Genomic DNA, 17,185 nt, shown 5'->3' with positions numbered 1-17,185 from the left:
ACTTGGGCCTTAATCCTTAGTACATCTTCAGTTTTGTCCATTCCTTATTTTTATACTCCATCCATCCTTGATTCTGTACAATCTTTGACTTCTGGAAAAGAAGTTTGGTTATGCTGTTTTATAAGAGACCTCTTTCACTGGGTGGTTTCATTTGTTTTTCAGTCTGCTCCATCTGGACACAAGCATCTGACGGTAGAAGAGTTATTTGGAACCTCTTTGCCAAAGGAACAGCCAGCAGTTGTGAGTCTGGATTCAGAAGAAGTGGAGAGATTGCCAGGAGATGCCTCCCAGAAAGAGCCCAATTCATTCCTACCATTTCCCTTTGAGCAGTCAGGAGGAGCCCCTCAATCAGAAACCCTGGGTGTCCCTTCTGCTGCCCACCACTCAGTCCAGCCTGAAATCACCACCCCGGTGCTAATCACTCCAGCCTCCATCACACAGTCCAATGAAAAGCATGCCCCAACCTACACAATCCCGTTGAGTCCCGTTCTCAGTCCCACTCTGCCATCTGAAGCTCCTACTACACAGGTTCCCCCCAGCTTACCTCGAAACAGCACCATGATGCAGGCAGTGAAGACCACGCCTAGACAGAGGTCTCCACTCCTGAATCAGCCAGTCCCTGAGCTAAGCCATGCCGGTCTGATTGCCAGCCAGAGCCCCTTCCGGGCCCCATTGAACGTGGCAAACACAGCTGGCACATCCCTCCCAAGCGTTGATCTTCTCCAGAAACTCAGGTTGACCCCACAGCATGACCAAATACAGACACAACCACTTGGGAAAGGTGCAATGGTAGCCAGCTTTTCTCCGGCAGCTGGTCAGCTGGCCACACCTGAGAGCTTCATAGAGCCTTCCTCTAAGACAGCAGCAGCGAGAGCGGCAGCCTCAGCCTCCCTGAGCAACATGGTGCTTGCTCCCCTTCAGGTAATGGCAGGAGGGTGGGGGTGGGCATGGTGGGTAACTATAACTGGATGGGATGAAACTACAGACCTTGGTTTTAACTGTCATGACACTGACAGTTTTGAAGAGTTGTCCCTTTAAAGTATGTCGGGCTAGGAGACAGCTGAGGTAAGAAGCCCTATCATGAACAACCAAGTAATTTATTTTCCTATCTGGATATGCACTTTAGCAGAGGTTGTATGTTTGTTTTGCTTTTGCCCAGCATTTCCAGGAGTCCTCATTTGACTCAGGACCAAATTATTCCAAAGCTTAACTCCCTTCCTATCTCCCACAGCACTCTCCTAGAGTGCCTGCCTTGTGCCAAGTACCCTAGAGGTGCCATAAGAGCATCCTAGACTTGAAGGTATGAGGTCAAATAAAGCTGATTTTTTTCAACTGTCCACATTTACATCACCTTATCAAGAGGTGCCATGCTGCCTAGATCTCTCATCTCTATCTCTACAGACTCAACAGCAAAAATATGCCCAGGCTGCAGGACAGACATCACATGTTCTCACTTTATTTGAACTCATGGAGATAGAGAATAGAAGGATGGTTACCAGAGGCTAGGAAGGTAGGGGGAGGTGGGGATGGTGAATGCATAAAAAAAAAAAAATAGAATGAATAAGACCTAGTATTTAATAACACAACAAGGTGATTATAGTCAATAATTTAAGTATATATTTTAAAATAATGAAAAGAGTATAATTAGATTGTAACACAAAGGAAAAATTTGTGAGGGGATGGATACCCCATTTTCCATGATGTGATTATTATGTATTGCATGCCTATATTAAAACATTTCATATACCTCATAAATATGTACACCTATGTACCCACAAAAATTAAAAATTATGTATATTCCTGGGCTGTCTCTGGCTCTTAGAAGGGATACAGGTCTCAGGCTTTTCTTTAAAGATACCTGAAAGGCTCTGCACACACCCCTTCTCTCCGGAACTAAAGAGGAGAGGCTGTCGCAGAGCTCTCATGCAGTTGAATTGTTGGCTGCATAGTTGAAAGTTTCTGTCACACTCTTCCCTTGGGAATCTAGGAACTAGTTAATATCTGAACCATTTTCTATTACTAACCTAGATTTTCCACTGGGAAAGTCTTCTTCAATTAAGACTAGGAAGTCTTCTTAATTGAAACTTCTTATATCCATATATCTTTTCTTCATAAACGTTTCAGTCTATGCAGCAGAACCAGGATCCTGAAGTATTTGTCCAGCCTAAGGTGTTATCCAGTGCCATCCCGGTAAGGACTTGCTTTTTCTTTCTTTCTTTTTTTTTTTTTTAAGACTAGTCTGGTGCTATAGTGAGAAGGTAGAAAGAGTAGAACAAGGAATTTGATCTGTAACTGACTGTGAACAATCAGTTGAGCTAACTCACTACCTTTGGACCAGCCAGGACTCCCTCTTTCTAAAGGATACATTATGTATTTTTAAGTTCTTCTGCTGGATGTGAAGTAAAAGGTTGTCAGCTTAGTGAAAAGAGTTAGCTATGGAGCCCAGCCCATCTTAGATGCCTTTCCTAGGCCAGGCACCTCCCACCCCCGTCCTGGCAGAGTCCATTACTGTGGCCTCTGTGGATCTTGAGGCATCTGCATGGATATCTTCCCTGACTGTGTGTGTAGAGGGCATGGTGGGCCCTTACTCAGTATTTGTGAACGGGTGACTGCTAAGAGTGTGGTAACCTGGCTTATAGGTAGGAAATATTGCCCTGGAGGAGCTGTGATGTCCCAGGTGGCAGAGCCACTATCCTGCTACAGTCCTCTCATTTCCTCTCATTTCCCTTTGTTCTCATTTCTCTGAGAACAAAGCCTCCCAGGCCTGTGTGTTCTGTCCCGTTTGTCCTCCCTTGCTTCATTTTTTGTTGTCCCTACTCTACATCACCCACTAACCTTGCAATGCACACAGGTTTTTTTAGCTCCCTAAAGTCATTTCTGTTTTCCTTTGAGCCTTTGTGCCCTCCTTGAGTCTTGGAGTTTAAATGGGAACCAGCTTCTGACTGGTCTTATATCTTGGAGTTTAAATGGGAGCCAGCTCCTGACTGTTCTTGGAAACGAGCCTCTTTTCTGTGTGTCTTGTCCTTCTGCATGGTAATCTATCTGCAGGAGCTCTCGGCCTGCTTTTGCACCAAAAATAAAGAAAGGGTAAATAGTTCAGATGCCAAAAACCATACCCTTGAAACTGGCCAGCTCTGTGCTCTTTGTAAATGAGAAAGTGACATGTAAGAGAAAGAAATGTAGATGTCTGTTGATTGTATCAGATCTGAGGATACTGAAAATACTGATGATTACTGGTTTTTTTGGTTTTTTTTTTTTTTTGTGAGACGGAGTCTCGCTCTGTCTCCCAGGCTGGAGTGCAGTGGCCGGATCTCAGCTCACTGCAAGCTCCGCCTCCCGGGTTTACGCCATTCTCCTGCCTCAGCTCACTGCAAGCTCCGCCTCCCGGGTTTACGCCATTCTCCTGCCTCAGCCTCCCGAGTAGCTGGGACTACAGGTGCCCGCCACCACGCCCAGCTATTTTTTTTTTGTATTTTAGTAGAGACGGGGTTTCACCGTGTTAGCCAGGATGGTCTCGATCTCTTGACCTCGTGATCCGCCTGTCTCGGCCTCCCAAAGTGCTGGGATTACAGGCTTGAGCCACCGCGCCCGGCGATTACTGGTTTAATATATTCAGATAATTAGCTGGAATTAGCCTAGAAGCACATCTAAATGGAGGAGAGAGGTAGATGTTAGCTTTATTTTTAAGAAATTTTCTCATTGCTTTCTATAATGGTATAAAAAAATAGATTGAACATAACTGGATTTGGAGTTTTTGTTTTTGTTTTTGGTTGTTTTTTTTTTTTTTTTTTTTTTTTTTGAAATGGAGTCTTGCTTTGCCGCCCAGAGTGCAGCTCACTGCAACCTCCACCTTCTGGGTTCAAACCATTCTTCTGCTTCAGCGTCCCAAGTAGCTGGGATTACAGGCGCCCATCACCACACTCTACTATGTTTTTGTCTTTTTAGTAGAGACGGGGTTTCACCATGTTGGCCAGGCTGGTCTTGAACTCCTGACCTCAAGTGATCCTCCCAGATAGGCCTCCCAAAGTGCTAGGATTACAGGCATGAGCCACCGCTCCCAGTCATAACTGGATTTTTAAATTCTTTTTTATTGCAGTATGATTTACATACACTGAAATGCAGATTTTTAGAGTCCAGGCATGGTGGTTCACACCTGTAATCCCAGCACTTTGGGAGGCCTAGGTGGAAGGATCACTTAAGCCCAGGAGTTCAAGACCAGCCTGGACAACATAGTGAGACCTCATCTCTTACAAAAAAATCAAAAATGAGGGGAGGATTGCTTGAGCCCAGGAAATTGAAGCTGCAGTGAGTGGTGACTGCACCACTGCACTCCCACCTGGGTGACAGAGTGAGACCCTGCCTTAAAAAAAAAAAAAAAAAAATGCAGATTTTTTTTTTTCTTTTTTTTCTTTTTCTTTTTTTGGAGACAGAGTCTTGCTCTGTCACCCAGGCTGGAGTGCAATGGGTACAGTCTTGGCTCACTGCAACCTCCACCTCCTGGGTTCAAGCGATTCTCATGCCTCAGCCTCCCGAGTAGCTGGGATTACAGGCGTGCACCACCACGCCCGGCTAATTTTTGTATTTTTAGTACAGATGGGGTTTCACCATGTTGCCCAGGCTGGTCTCGAACCCCACCTCGGCCTCCCAAAGTGCTGGGATTACAGGCATGAGCCACTGCGCCCAGCCAAACAACACAGATTTTTAAATGAGTTTTTGACACATGTATGTATTATCCCTTAGGCAACCCAATCAATATGTAACATTCTGTCACTCCAGAAAGTTCCCTCATGTCCTCTTCCAGTCATTTCCCCAACTCCCCTCCCAAAAAGCCTTTACATTTTGAATTTATCATAGGATTTTTCTTACTGTGCATTCTATACCGTTATTTCTCTTACCTTCTGTGGCAGTTGGACTTGGCTTCCCGTAACGATTCTAGGACGTTCTTATATAAATGGGCTCGTCATCCCTTAGCTCACGGAAGTTTATAACCATATGCTAGATGTTCAAATGCTCCTACTGAATGTTTACCTGAACCCGAAACAGTCTGTCTCTGGGCTTCACTCTTCTGCTGCTTGTGCCTGTTTCCACATGCTCCTTATTCTGGGCCTGGCTACTGGCTTCTGCACTTTGGTACAAAATGACCATTGTTCCTCTCCAGGTTGCAGGCGCCCCACTGGTTACTGCAACGACTACTGCAGTGTCTTCAGTCCTGCTGGCCCCAAGTGTTTTCCAGCAGACAGTTACAAGGTCTTCAGATCTTGAGAGGAAAGCCAGCTCTCCTTCTCCTCTAACTATTGGAACGCCAGAAAGTCAGAGAAAGCCTTCCATTATTCTCAGCAAGTCTCAGCTCCAGGATACGTTAATACATCTCATAAAGGTATGTAGGATACCAATTTTATCTTTGATTTTTCATTACTTAATAAAAGAAATTGTATACATTCCTCCTACAGAATCAGTTCATAAAGTAAATTCAAAAGACTAGCTGGAGGCCGGGCAAAGTGGCTCACACCTGTAATCCCAGCACTTTGGGAGACTGGGGTGGGCAAAAAAAAAAAAACAGACTGGGAGTACTGTTTCTCTTTTTTCAAGCATACCGTCCTGGTGGAGAAATATCTGCGCGAACTCAATATATTAATCATGATTGTCTCTGGATGGTGGGATTATCAGTTATACAAATCATTTATACAATTTTTTTTCCTAAGCTGTTACCAAGGAAGTAAAATCTGTTGAGGTAAATGTGGCATTCGTATCCTTAACCTTTCCCATCTCTTCTAGAATGATTCCAGCTTCCTCAGTACACTTCATGAAGTCTACTTGCAGGTGCTGACCAAGAACAAAGACAACCACAACCTATGACTGGAGCAGAGTAAGTCTAAAGGCCGAGTGCTAACCTCAGAGACAAATAGGCTTCATCATGGAAACTTCTGAGCAGAACATCGAGTTTGAGAATCCTGAAATTGAGCCTATGAGAAAGAGACTCATTTCTTAAGAATGTTTTCCAAGTGACATTCTCAGTGATAATGGAGGTTTCACTGTGAAGCATCACCAGCAGACCTTTGTTTTGACAAAAAACAAAATCATTGTGTTAAGTTATGTGGGTGTTTTCATCAGCTAGGAGCAAGGCTGTGGAATAAGGAATCTGATTCTCAGCTCGCTTTCACTTTCAAGGACTTACAGAGGAGTAGTCACCAGCCTCACAGCAGAAGTTCAGCCTGGCCCCCACCGCTTGCCCCAGCCTACCCCATAGAAACAGGCTTTGGGCTGACAGTCAAGTTCTAAACAGAGTAGAAGGCAACTCTGCAAAGTAGCTTCGAGCTTTTAGGACCAGAATTTAAGCCGGCAAATTGGGAATGATTTCCTCAAGTGAAATGTATTTTATATGAATGCCCCATTTGGGCCTTAAAAGTTGTGAAATTTCTTAATAGTGTTTTGTTTTTAAGTGCCCCAGTCCTGCCCCGCAGCAGGCCCCCAGTGCAGCATTACCGTTTGAATAGGGCACTGTCAGGCTCTGGTGGTGTGGACACAGGCACGTCACACCTTTGAAGGAAGGCTGAAACTGGGAATGCCCACATCCTATCAGATCTTCATTTTAGGTTGAACTCTCCAATGGTTCTGAAAATGCTAAGTTTGTGTGTGAAGCACAGCCTTATTTTCCTTTTCTGTCATTGTTGATTGTTTTCCTTAACACTTTGACAAAAGGACCTGTGGACCAATCTGACAAAGCCATCCTGGTTCCTTTCCTTGAGTGTACTGAGAATAGTTTTAAAGCTATGCAGAAAAGGGAGCTGTTATTCACACTGCCCTTATTTTGTTGTAGAATTATGGAGTTAAAAGAAAATGTGATTCCAAACTCTACCAATGTATTCCTAGGCTGTGAGTACTTTCCCAGCCCAAAGTGTGAAAATATGTAAAGAAGCTTTGTTATGCTGCTATTGATCTGCCATGATTTCTATTTATTCTTTTATAGCATGTAATGGTGTTTAGTAATATTTTAATGTAGATTTTGATTTATTTCAGCAATAGTAATTTTAAGATATTCTTTGAATGAAAGTGTCTTTGTTTCTATGATACAGGTCATTTTGTAGTATTTAACCAATTAAGATGCACTGCTTACTTTTTATGAGCACTATTTAATGATGGGGTAAAAACCCAATTGGCTCAACCAGCTAGCATAAGGATTAGCTGTGAATAATGCTGACAGATATGATGGTTCCTTGGGAACAATCATTTAAGCTTTAATGGTAACTCAATCATAAGTCCATAGATTATTTTTTTCTAGCTGAAATTCTAGAAAATTACTTGTGAATTACATACTTGTTTTAGTTTGGTCTTAGTTTTTAGCATAAAGAATGATTGGCTTTTGTTGATCTAAACATGCTTCCTGGACAGGGTTTCTGCTTCTCATTTTAGTGTCTTCTATTGCTGTCTACCTAATTATGTGTGAATTGTGCAGAATTCAGGGAAGCTTATAAGTTTTCATGCTCAATTATGAATAGTTTGTTTTCACAGATAGTGTGTAAATTAAGCAACCAAAAATGAATTGCTTATGCATCATCTGGGAACGAGAAAGCTATAGTAGGATACAGAGTGTTGCTGACACCGAGAGATGGTATCCAGGGAGCCACGTGACTTCCATAAAGTGGACGCACCAGTAGGTGTGATTGCACCCCAAATGTGGTCTCAGTGGGCTTTGGTGAACAGACGAATCAAGGGATTCTTGAATTGAAATTATGCTTTTGAGTATGTAATATTATGAGAGAGTTAAGAGAGGATATCCTAAAGAGAGTCTGTGATCATATTAATTTTCACCTTTAATGCTAGGAATGGATATGATAGACAGTAAAGAGAATCTATGATAAGGCTTCCTTAGTGTGAAAGTAAACTTAAGTGCCCAAGTCATGAAGATTTGAAAAGGGTAAACCTGTTTCACCTCCCAAATTTATATATTCAAAGCATTTACTTAAAATTCAGAAGCCAGAAGTTCATGTCATGATTACCAGGAAGTTCAGGCCAGAATGAATCTCCAGAGAAGCCAGGCCAAGCCTGGATAATTGCAGTTGGATGACCCTGGCCCGAAAGTCACAGTTCAGTTGCCTTATTCCTAGTTCAGGCTTACTATCTAGAACCTCATGCTAGCTTAGGTTGCATGTTTACATTGCTGCAGTGTCTTTACTGGAAGCTTAGTTGAATCGAAATGGACACCGAGATGGAGATGCTTCTGGCTAAATTTCGCAGAACCCCAGGAGACCTGCATTTAGACCACTCTGTCCATTTTTGTGCCCACCCCCAACCCCAGGGTCTGAGTGTGGGCTCCAAGATGAGCAGCCTGGAGCTTGGAGGAGAGGTGTGTCTGGGGCACCACTGGTGGGTGGTACTGCTCTTCTTTTTGTTGTAGTTAATGTGTTGTCTTTTAATGGACTCTCACACCTCCCAGACAGCCTTGTTCCCTTAAGGCAGAAGCTCTTCTTCATTGTGTCCCTCCTGGGATTCAAAAGGTGTGAGATTTGGCCTGCTTGACTTTGAATTCAAGTTTTGCAAGTGACTCTCAGTGTCAGAAGCATTTCATGCTGTCCACATGTGATATGTCCACAGCTCACCTTCAGAGGCTTAGATGTAGCCATCACAGAGAGTGGTATTTTATTAAGAACCCAAGTCCCAGCCTGACCAACGTGGTGAAACCTTGTCTCTACTAAAAATACAAAAATTAGCCGGGCGTGGTGGCGCACGCCTGTAATCCCAGCTACTCAGGAGGCTGAGGCAGGAAAATCACTTGAACCCGGGAGGCAGAGGTTGCAGTGAGCCGAGTCCGAGCGACTGCACTCCAGCCTGGGCGACAGAGCGAGACTCCATTTCAAAAACAAAGAAAAAGAAAAAAAAAAAGTCAAGCTGGGCCCCTATCTACAGGGGGACACACAAGCTTAGTTTAGTATATGTCTAACCAGATTTTGCATGTCAAGCATTTGTTCTTTTCCTGGCTTATGTTTTCCTGTAGAAATTATATAAACCCTATCATCCACTACTAGGTAAATTTTTAAACCATGCAGCTTTATTACTCTCCTCCCCCAAAGAATGTAGTTTGAAATTTTCTCATTTCTGTAGTAGAGGCCCCTAACTGCCATTGTATTACTAATAATGCAACATGAAATTGAAGGTGCCTAACTGCTCAAAAAACAAAATCAGCCATCATACTGTAACTCTGAGAGGAGTGAGAGGTGGCACAGGCACGAGTGGGCTCAGCCCGTGTGAGTGAGGAGAACTGAGGAATCACGGGGTGCGCATCCTGCATCCTGGCTGCACATTTGCTGCAGAGCACGTGTTTCTTTCTTGCCTCCCTTCGGTTTTCTTCAGTTGCGTTCAGTGTACCTTCTGGAACCAATAGTGCTCTCTGTTTTCAAGTCTCTCAAATGCTAAGATCTGAGCACAGTCAAGCAGCTTACACTAGGCTTTTTTACAGCTGTGCTTGAGAACATTTCCGAGTGGACCAGGGCCTCGAGGAGCCAGTTTTTCAGCAAATTTAGCAGATGTGTGCAGTGATTCCCTCTGTTTTGTATTTGACACCTTCATTTAAAATGCTAAGATGCAATATCATTCAAAGTGGGGAAAATGCAGAATTGTGTTTCCTTTTTATCCGTGTGATTCCTTAAGAAACATGTTTTTAAAATATGTGTTCTAAATGGTTTTTTATTCTGTATTACTGCTTTGGCCATGTGGCTCTCATGACTTTCATTGTACCAGATTCTCAGCTCCCTGAAATGTGGGGACGAGAAGCTCTGGAATTACAGCAAGGTTTTTGTTCCATGAGCGCAATACTGTATCATTAACATTTTTAATGGTATGGATTTTATACCATCTCTGTATGTTTGCAAATATTAAGTTATTACATGTTTTAAAATGAGCGTTTTTCATCCTAAATTTTATATGTTTGCAAATATATTTTTTTAATAAAATTTCAAAACCAAGTTTTAGCACCTACTAAAATTTAATTGTGTTTTTATTTAATTTGTAGAAATAGGAACTTTTGAGTTGCTGCACTTTGCAGAGTGCCATACTGGTGAAATGGGATGAGGCAAAAAAACAGAACTGACAAAACTGTTATCAGCTCCTTTTGTAGTTCATAAGCATGACGATTAGGTGTTCACACACAGGTGTGAGATGTGCCATCCTGAAACATTGTTACAATGTCGGCATATTACCTGTCTGACACAGAAAAAAGAAAGAAAACTGTTATCTACCTGTTTCCAGCCTGTATTGTCAGGGTTCTCCAGAGAAACAGACCTGATAGAAGATAGAGGTACATACCATGTGGTATTTCAGTCAACAACGGACCACATCTATGACAGTGGCCCCATGGAGTTATAACCCTATTTTTATCCAATCTTCTCTATTTTTAAATACACATATACTTATCCTTGTGTTATAGTTGCCTACAGTATTCAGTTCAGTCACATGCTGTACAGGTTTGCAGCCTAGGAGCCATAGGCTGTACCATGCATGTAGCCTAGGTGTGTAGTAGGCTATACCATCTAGGTTTCAGTTACCCACAGTCAACCCAGGTCTGAAAATATTAAATACAAAATTCCCGAAGTAAACCATTTTAAGTTTGATGCTGTTCTGAGAAGCATGATGAGATCATTTGCCATCTCACCCGGGCTGCGAATCATCCTTTGCCCAGCAAATCCACGCTATATATGCTGCCCACCAGTTAACCACTTAGTAGCCATCTCAGTTATCAGACCAACTGTCGGGGTATTGCAATGCTTGTGTTCAAGAAACCCTTATTTAATAATGGCCCCAAAGTGCAAGAGTAGTGATGTGGCAAGTCGGGTATGCCTAAGAGAAGCCATAAAGTGCTTCCTTTAAGTGAAAAGTTAAAGTTCTCAACCTTTTAAGGAAACAAAAGTCACATCTGGCCGGGCACGGTGGCTCACACCTGCAATCCCAGCACTTTGGGAGGCCGAGGCAGGTGGATCACCTGAGGTCGGGAGTTCGAGACCAGCCTGACCAACATGGAGAAACCTCGTCTCTATTAAAAATACAAAATTAGCCAGGTGTAGTGGCACATGCCTGTAATCCCAGCTACTGGGGAGACTGAGGTAGGAGAATTGCTTGAACCCGGGAGGCACAGGTTGCAGTGAGCCAAGATCATACCATTGCACTCCAGCCTGGGCAATAAGAGCAAAACTCCATCTCAAAAAAAACAAAGAAAAGTCACATCTGGGCCGGGCGCGGTGGCTCAAGCCTGTAATCCCAGCACTTTGGGAGGCCGAGATGGGCGGATCACAAGGTCAGGAGATCGAGACCATCCTGGCTAACATGGTGAAACCCCGTCTCTACTAAAAATACAAAAAACTAGCCGGGCGAGGTGGCGGGTGCCTGTAGTCCCAGCTACTCGGGAGGCTGAGGCAGGAGAATGGCGTAAACCCGGGAAGCGGAGCTTGCAGTGAGCTGAGATCCAGCCACTGCACTCCAGCCTGGGCGACAGAGCGAGACTCCGTCTCAAAAAAAAAAAAAAAAAAAAAAAAGAAAAGTCACATCTGAGGTTGCTGAGATCAACATAAAAATGAACTTTGCATCCATAAAATCATGAAGAAAAACTTTGCTCCAGTTTTGCCGTTGCTTTTTTTTTTTTTTTTTTTTTTTTTTGGACACATTATCTGTCGCCCAGGCTGGAGTGCAGTGGCCTAATCTCAGCTCACTGCAACCTCTGCCTCCTGGGTTCAAGCAATTATCATGCCTCAGCCTCTCGAGTAGCTGGGACTGCAGGCATGCGCTGCCCACCGGGCTAATTTTTGCATTTTTTGTAGAGATGGGGTTTTGCCATGTTGGCCACGCTGGTCTCAAACTCCTGACCTCAAGTGATTTGCCTACCTCAGCCTCCCGAAGTGCTGAGATTTCAGGTGTGAACCACCATGCCTGGCCTGCTGCTGTACTTTAAACTGCAAGTTATAGCCATGGTGTGTGATAAGATGGAAGAGGTGGCTGAGTGCAGTGGCTCACACGTGTACCCCCAGCAGTTTGGGAGGCCGAGGAGGGAGGATCACTTAAGCCCAGGAGTTCAAGACTAGCCTGGGCAACAGAGTAAGACCCTATCTCTACAAAAAAATTAAAAATTAGTTGGGCATGATGGCTTGTGCCTATAGTCCCAGCTATTCAGGAGGCTGAAGTGGGAGGATCGCTTTAGCCCAGGAGGTGGAGGCTGCAGTGAGCCATGATTGTGCCACTGCACTCCAGCCTGGGTGCTGAACACCCTGTCTCAAAACAAAAGATGGAAAAAGCATTAAATTTGGTGGAAGACATGAACAGAAAATGTGTTCTGATTGACAGCAATATGTTGCACCAGAAAGCATTGAGCCTATCCAGAGACTTAAAAGATACCTTTAAATGGGGACACCAAGCTATTTACTACAAGAAAGGGATGGTTACACAGATTTCAGGAATACAGAAGGTCAACAGGAGCCTAATGCTATATCACAATGCCTACGTCATCACCTCACTTATCATCACATAGGCATCATACCATCTCATATCATCACGAAAGAAGGGTGAGTACAATACAATGATAGATGATAGATGATATAGATAGATTAGACAGATAGATAGCTTTCTGTTTTGGTTTTGAGACAGAGTCTCTCTCTGTTGCCCAGGCTGGAGCGCAGTAGTGTGATCTCGGCTCACTACAACTCCACCCCTCTCCCAGGTTCCAGTGATTCTCGTGCCTCAGCCTCCCAAGTAGCTGGGACTACAGGTCTGCACCACCACGCCCAGCTAATTTTTGTATTTTTTAGTAGAGACAGGGTTTTGCCATGTTAGCCTGGCTGATCTCAAACTCCTGACCTCAGGTGATCTGCCCGCCTCAGCTCCCAAAGTGCTGGGATTATAGGTGTGAGCCACCATGCCCAGCCTACAATAAGATATTTTAAGAGCTAGGCGCGGTGGTTCATGCTTGTAATCCTAGCACTTTGGGAAGCCAAGGCAGATGGATCACCTGAGGTCAGGAGTTCAAGACCAGCCTGACCAACATGATGAAACCCTGTCTCTACTAAAAATACAAAAATTAGCCGGGCGTGGTGGTGCACGCTGTAATCCCAGCTACTCAGGACCCTGAGGCAGAAGAATCGCTTGAACCTGGGAGGTGGAGGTTGCAGTGAGCTGAGATTGCGCCATTGCCCTCCAGCCTGGGCAACAACAGTGAAACTCCATCTCAAAAAAAATAAAAATAAAAAGACATTGACTCACATGGTTATACAGGCTGAGAATTCCCACTGTCTGCTGTCTGCAAGCTGGAGACCAGGAAATCCAGTGGTCTAGATTCCAGACTGGGTCTGAAGGCCTGAGAACCAGGAGCACTGAAGGCAAAAGATGGATATCTCAGCTCAGGCAGTCAGGCAGAGTTAATTCATTCTTATTTATTTATTAGAGATGGGGTCTCTATGTTGCCCAGGCTGGAGGAACTGGGGATCCTCCTGGTAACTGCTCAGGACAAATCTGCCTCCCGTTCTATTCAAAGTCATCCTTTTGCTCACTGAGAAGCATATTCTGATTGCCTCCTTTGGAAAGGCTTATCAGAAGCTCAAAGAATGCAACCATTTTTCTCTCACCTACCTATGACCTAGAAACCCACTCCTTGCTTCAAGCTTTCTGGATGGAACCAGTGTACTTTTTTTTTTTTTTTTTTTTTGAGACAGAGTCTGCCTCTGTCGCCCAGGCTGGAGTGCAGTGGCCGGATCTCAGCTCACTGCAAGCTCTGCCTCCCGGGTTAACGCCATTCTCCTGCCTCAGCCTCCTGAGTAGCTGGGACTATAGGCGCCCGCCACCTTGCCTGGCTAGTTTTTTGTATTTTTCGGTAGAGATGGGGTTTCACTGGGTTAGCCAGGATGGTCTCGATCTCCTGACCTAGCGATCCGCCCGTCTCTGCCTTTTTTTTTTTTTTTTTTTTTTTGAGATGGAGTCTCACTCTGTCACCCAGGCTAGAGTGCAGTGGTGCAATCTCGCCTCACTGCAACCTCTGCCTGCCAAGTTCAAGCAATTCTTCTGCCTTAGCCTCCTGAGTAGCTGGGACTACAGGCACACGCCACCATGCCAATTTTTGTACATTTAGTAGAGATGGGGTTTCACCATATTGACCAGGCTGGTCTCGAACTCCTGACCTCGTGATCCGCCCGCCTCGGCCTCCCAAAGTGCTGGGTTTACAGGCATGAGCCACCGCGCCCAGCCAAACATACTGTACTTCTTACATACATTCATTGATGTCTCATGTCTCCCTAAAATGTATAAAACCAAGCTGTGCACTGACCACCTTGGACACGTGTCCAGGACTTCCTGAGGCTGTGTCACAGGCACGTGTTCCTCAATCTTGGCAAAATAAACTTTCTAAATTAACTGAGACCTGACTCAAATTTCCAGGGTTCACACTAACATTCAGGCCTTCAACAGATTGCAAGGTGCTCAACCGCACTGCTGAGGGCAGGTCTGTTTTGCTCAGTCCACCCATTCAAAGGCTAACGTCTCCCAGAAACACCCTTGAAGGCATGCATACCCAGAAATCATGTTGAACCACCTGTGTAGGCACCCTGTGGCTCAGTCAGATTGACACATATAATTAACCATCACAGCCTATTCCCAGGCAGCTGGGTCACAGGCCAAATGGATTATTAGATCTGAAGCTTCTGAGTCCTGGTACCTATTAAATATTTCCTTCCTAGTAGCCACACATTGTGACTTACATGGGTAGACTTCTGGTTTTGTTTTTTTTTTTTTCACAGACAGAGTCTCACTCTGTCACCCAGGTTGGAGTGCAGTGGCGCGACCTCTGCTCGCTGCAACCTCCGCCTCCTGGGTTCAAGCAATTTTCATGGCTCAGCCTCCCGACTAGCTGGAACTACAGGCGTTCGCCACCACACCCAGCTGATTTTTTTTGTATTTTTAGTAGCGACGGGGTTTCACCATGTTGGCTAGGCTGGTCTCAAACTCCTGAAGTCAAGTGATCCACCTGCCTCGGCCTCCCAAAGTGCTGGGATTACAGGCATGATCCATCACGCCCAGCCTCATATGGGTTGACTTCTAAAGAACTCTCAGGTGACCAGGTACAGTGGCTCATGCCTGTAATCCCAGCACTTTGGGAGGCTGAGGTGGGCAGATCACTTGAGGTCAGTCGTTCGAGACCAGCCTGGCCAACATGGTGAAACCCCGTCCCTACTAAAAATACAAAAATTAGCTGGGTGTGGTGGTGCACTCCTGTAATCCCAGCTACTCTACTCAGGAGGCTGAGGCAGGAGAATCACTTGAACCCGGGAGGCAGAGATTGCCATGAGCCGAGATCGCACCACTGCACTCCAGCCTGGGCGACAGAGCAAGACTTTGTCTCAAAAAGAAAAAGAAAAAAAAAGAACACTAAGGTTTCCCAGATAAAGGGCATAATGCTAATCATGGCCAAAAATACTTACAGCCTGAATCATTTCCCAGATTCAATCAATTAATGTGTCTTAAGCTCTTATGATGTGCTGGGCATCTAGGATGATAATGAAGAAAAGAAGCGGGGAGGGACGGAGGGAAGTAAAACATAATTATTATAGAAAATAGAGAAAAGTTTAAATGAAAAAAGGTGGGTTTTTTGTTTTTCTTGTTTGGTTTTTGTGTTTGTTGGTTTGTTTGTCGAGTCTCGCTCTGTCACCAAGGCTGGAGTGCAAAGATGCAGTCCTGGCTCACTGCAGCCTTATTTTTAGTAGAGACAAGGTCTGGTTCTGTTGCCCAAGCTGATCTTGAACTTCTGGGCTTAAGCAATCTGCCCACCTTGGCCTCCTAAAGTGCTGAGACTACAGGCATGAGCCATGGTGCCCAGCAAAAAAAAAAAAAAGGTTTAATCAGACATCTCTCTAATAATAGTTATCATATAATAATGTAATCGTTGGTAACAATTTAGTATAAATTCTCCCTAAAATGTTTGCTATATTTGCCTGTCTTTGAGTTCACTCTTGCTGTATGAGTGTTACACACACACCCCCCTCAGTCATCATTAATGCTGCATACTCATTCATTTAACACTTTAAGAATTGCTGTCCAGGTGGGCGCGGTGGCTCACACCTGTAATCCCAGCAGTTTGGGAGGCTGAGGTGGGTGGATCACCTAAGGTCAGGAGTTCGAGACCAGCCTGGCCAACATGGTGAAACCCCATCTCTACTAAAAATACAAAAAGTAAGCCAGGCGTGGTGGTACATGCCTGTAATCCCAGCTACTTGGGAGGCTGAGGCAGGAGAATCACTTGAACCTGGGAGGTGGAGGTTGTAGTGACCTGAGATTGTGCCATTCCACTCCACTGGCTCACACCTATAATCCCAGCACTTTGGGAGGTTGAGGCAGGTAGATCGCTTGGGCCCAGAAGTTCAAGACCAGCCTGGACAACATAGCGAAATGCTGTCTCTACAAAAAATACAAAAAAATTAGCTGGGTGTGGTGATGGGCGCAATCTTGACTCACTGCAACCTCCATCTCTCAGGTTCAAGCAATTCTGCCTCAGTCGCCCAAGTAGCTGGGATTACAAGTGCATGCCGCCATGCCTGGCTAATTTTTTTCTTTTCTTTTTTTTTTTTTTAATTTTTAGTAGAGACAGGATTTCACCATGTTGGCCAGACTGGTCTCAAACTCCTGTCCCCAGGTAATCCACCCGCTTCGGCCTCCGAAAGTGCTGGGATTACAGGTGTGAGCCACCGTGTCCGACCAGAATTCCTTTCTTGGCTCTGTTGCCTAAGTGATAAATTATCCTTGAGGCTTTTCATAGTGTCTGACGTCATTCATGTTACTGTTGTTTATTAAAAGCTTCTCACCTGCTGCTTTTCACCTGTCAAGCCCTAGGAAGCCAGGTAACCAAGTTCATTGGAATTCTGTGAAAAGCTAAAGTCAACAGGTCCTGAATAAGAGCTGTAGAGTTTCCTCTGCAAATGAAACAGATGGGTTTGGGATTTCTTGGTTGTCTCTAAAGACATTTTCCCTCACTGTTTATGGGTCCTGGTTCATAGATTAGGTGTTGCTATAAAAAACCTGATCTTTGAATAAGAAGAGTATGAATAACAGCTTGTTAAGTCTTTTGAAAAGTAATGTTTGTCTCAGAGCTGTCAGGAACCAGACAGTCTCTCCCACGAGAGGACAGGTGGGAAGTGGTGCAGCCAGGCTGTCCATCTGCAGGAAGCCC

At 44.5% G+C, this 17,185-nt stretch overlaps 1 protein-coding gene and 1 non-coding gene across 10 annotated transcripts in view; both read left to right on the top strand.

Moving 5' to 3' along the window:
* Window positions 1-9,978, top strand: part of DCP1A (decapping mRNA 1A) — a 61,534-nt gene extending 51,556 nt beyond the window's left edge. For all 9 annotated transcript variants that reach the window (XM_077993163.1, XM_077993162.1, XM_077993155.1 and 6 more), the window contains 4 exons: window positions 163-921; window positions 2,125-2,190; window positions 5,159-5,377; window positions 5,776-9,978. In XM_077993163.1, coding sequence (XP_077849289.1) covers window positions 163-921; window positions 2,125-2,190; window positions 5,159-5,377; window positions 5,776-5,856 — 1,125 coding nt within the window. In that variant the 3' untranslated portion in view covers window positions 5,857-9,978. The remainder of the gene's footprint in view (window positions 1-162; window positions 922-2,124; window positions 2,191-5,158; window positions 5,378-5,775) is intronic.
* Window positions 9,979-10,099: 121 nt separating this feature from the next.
* LOC114676623 (small nucleolar RNA U13) lies at window positions 10,100-10,203 on the top strand. The gene has a single exon (XR_003727672.2). It is a non-coding gene; the product is annotated as a small nucleolar RNA U13 (small nucleolar RNA).
* The last annotated feature ends 6,982 nt before the right edge of the window (window positions 10,204-17,185 follow it).

The sequence above is a fragment of the Macaca mulatta genome, chromosome 2 (assembly GCF_049350105.2).
Source record: "Macaca mulatta isolate MMU2019108-1 chromosome 2, T2T-MMU8v2.0, whole genome shotgun sequence".
Classification (NCBI taxonomy): Eukaryota; Metazoa; Chordata; class Mammalia; order Primates; family Cercopithecidae; genus Macaca; species Macaca mulatta.
This window is presented reverse-complemented; position numbering and strand designations above follow the sequence as displayed.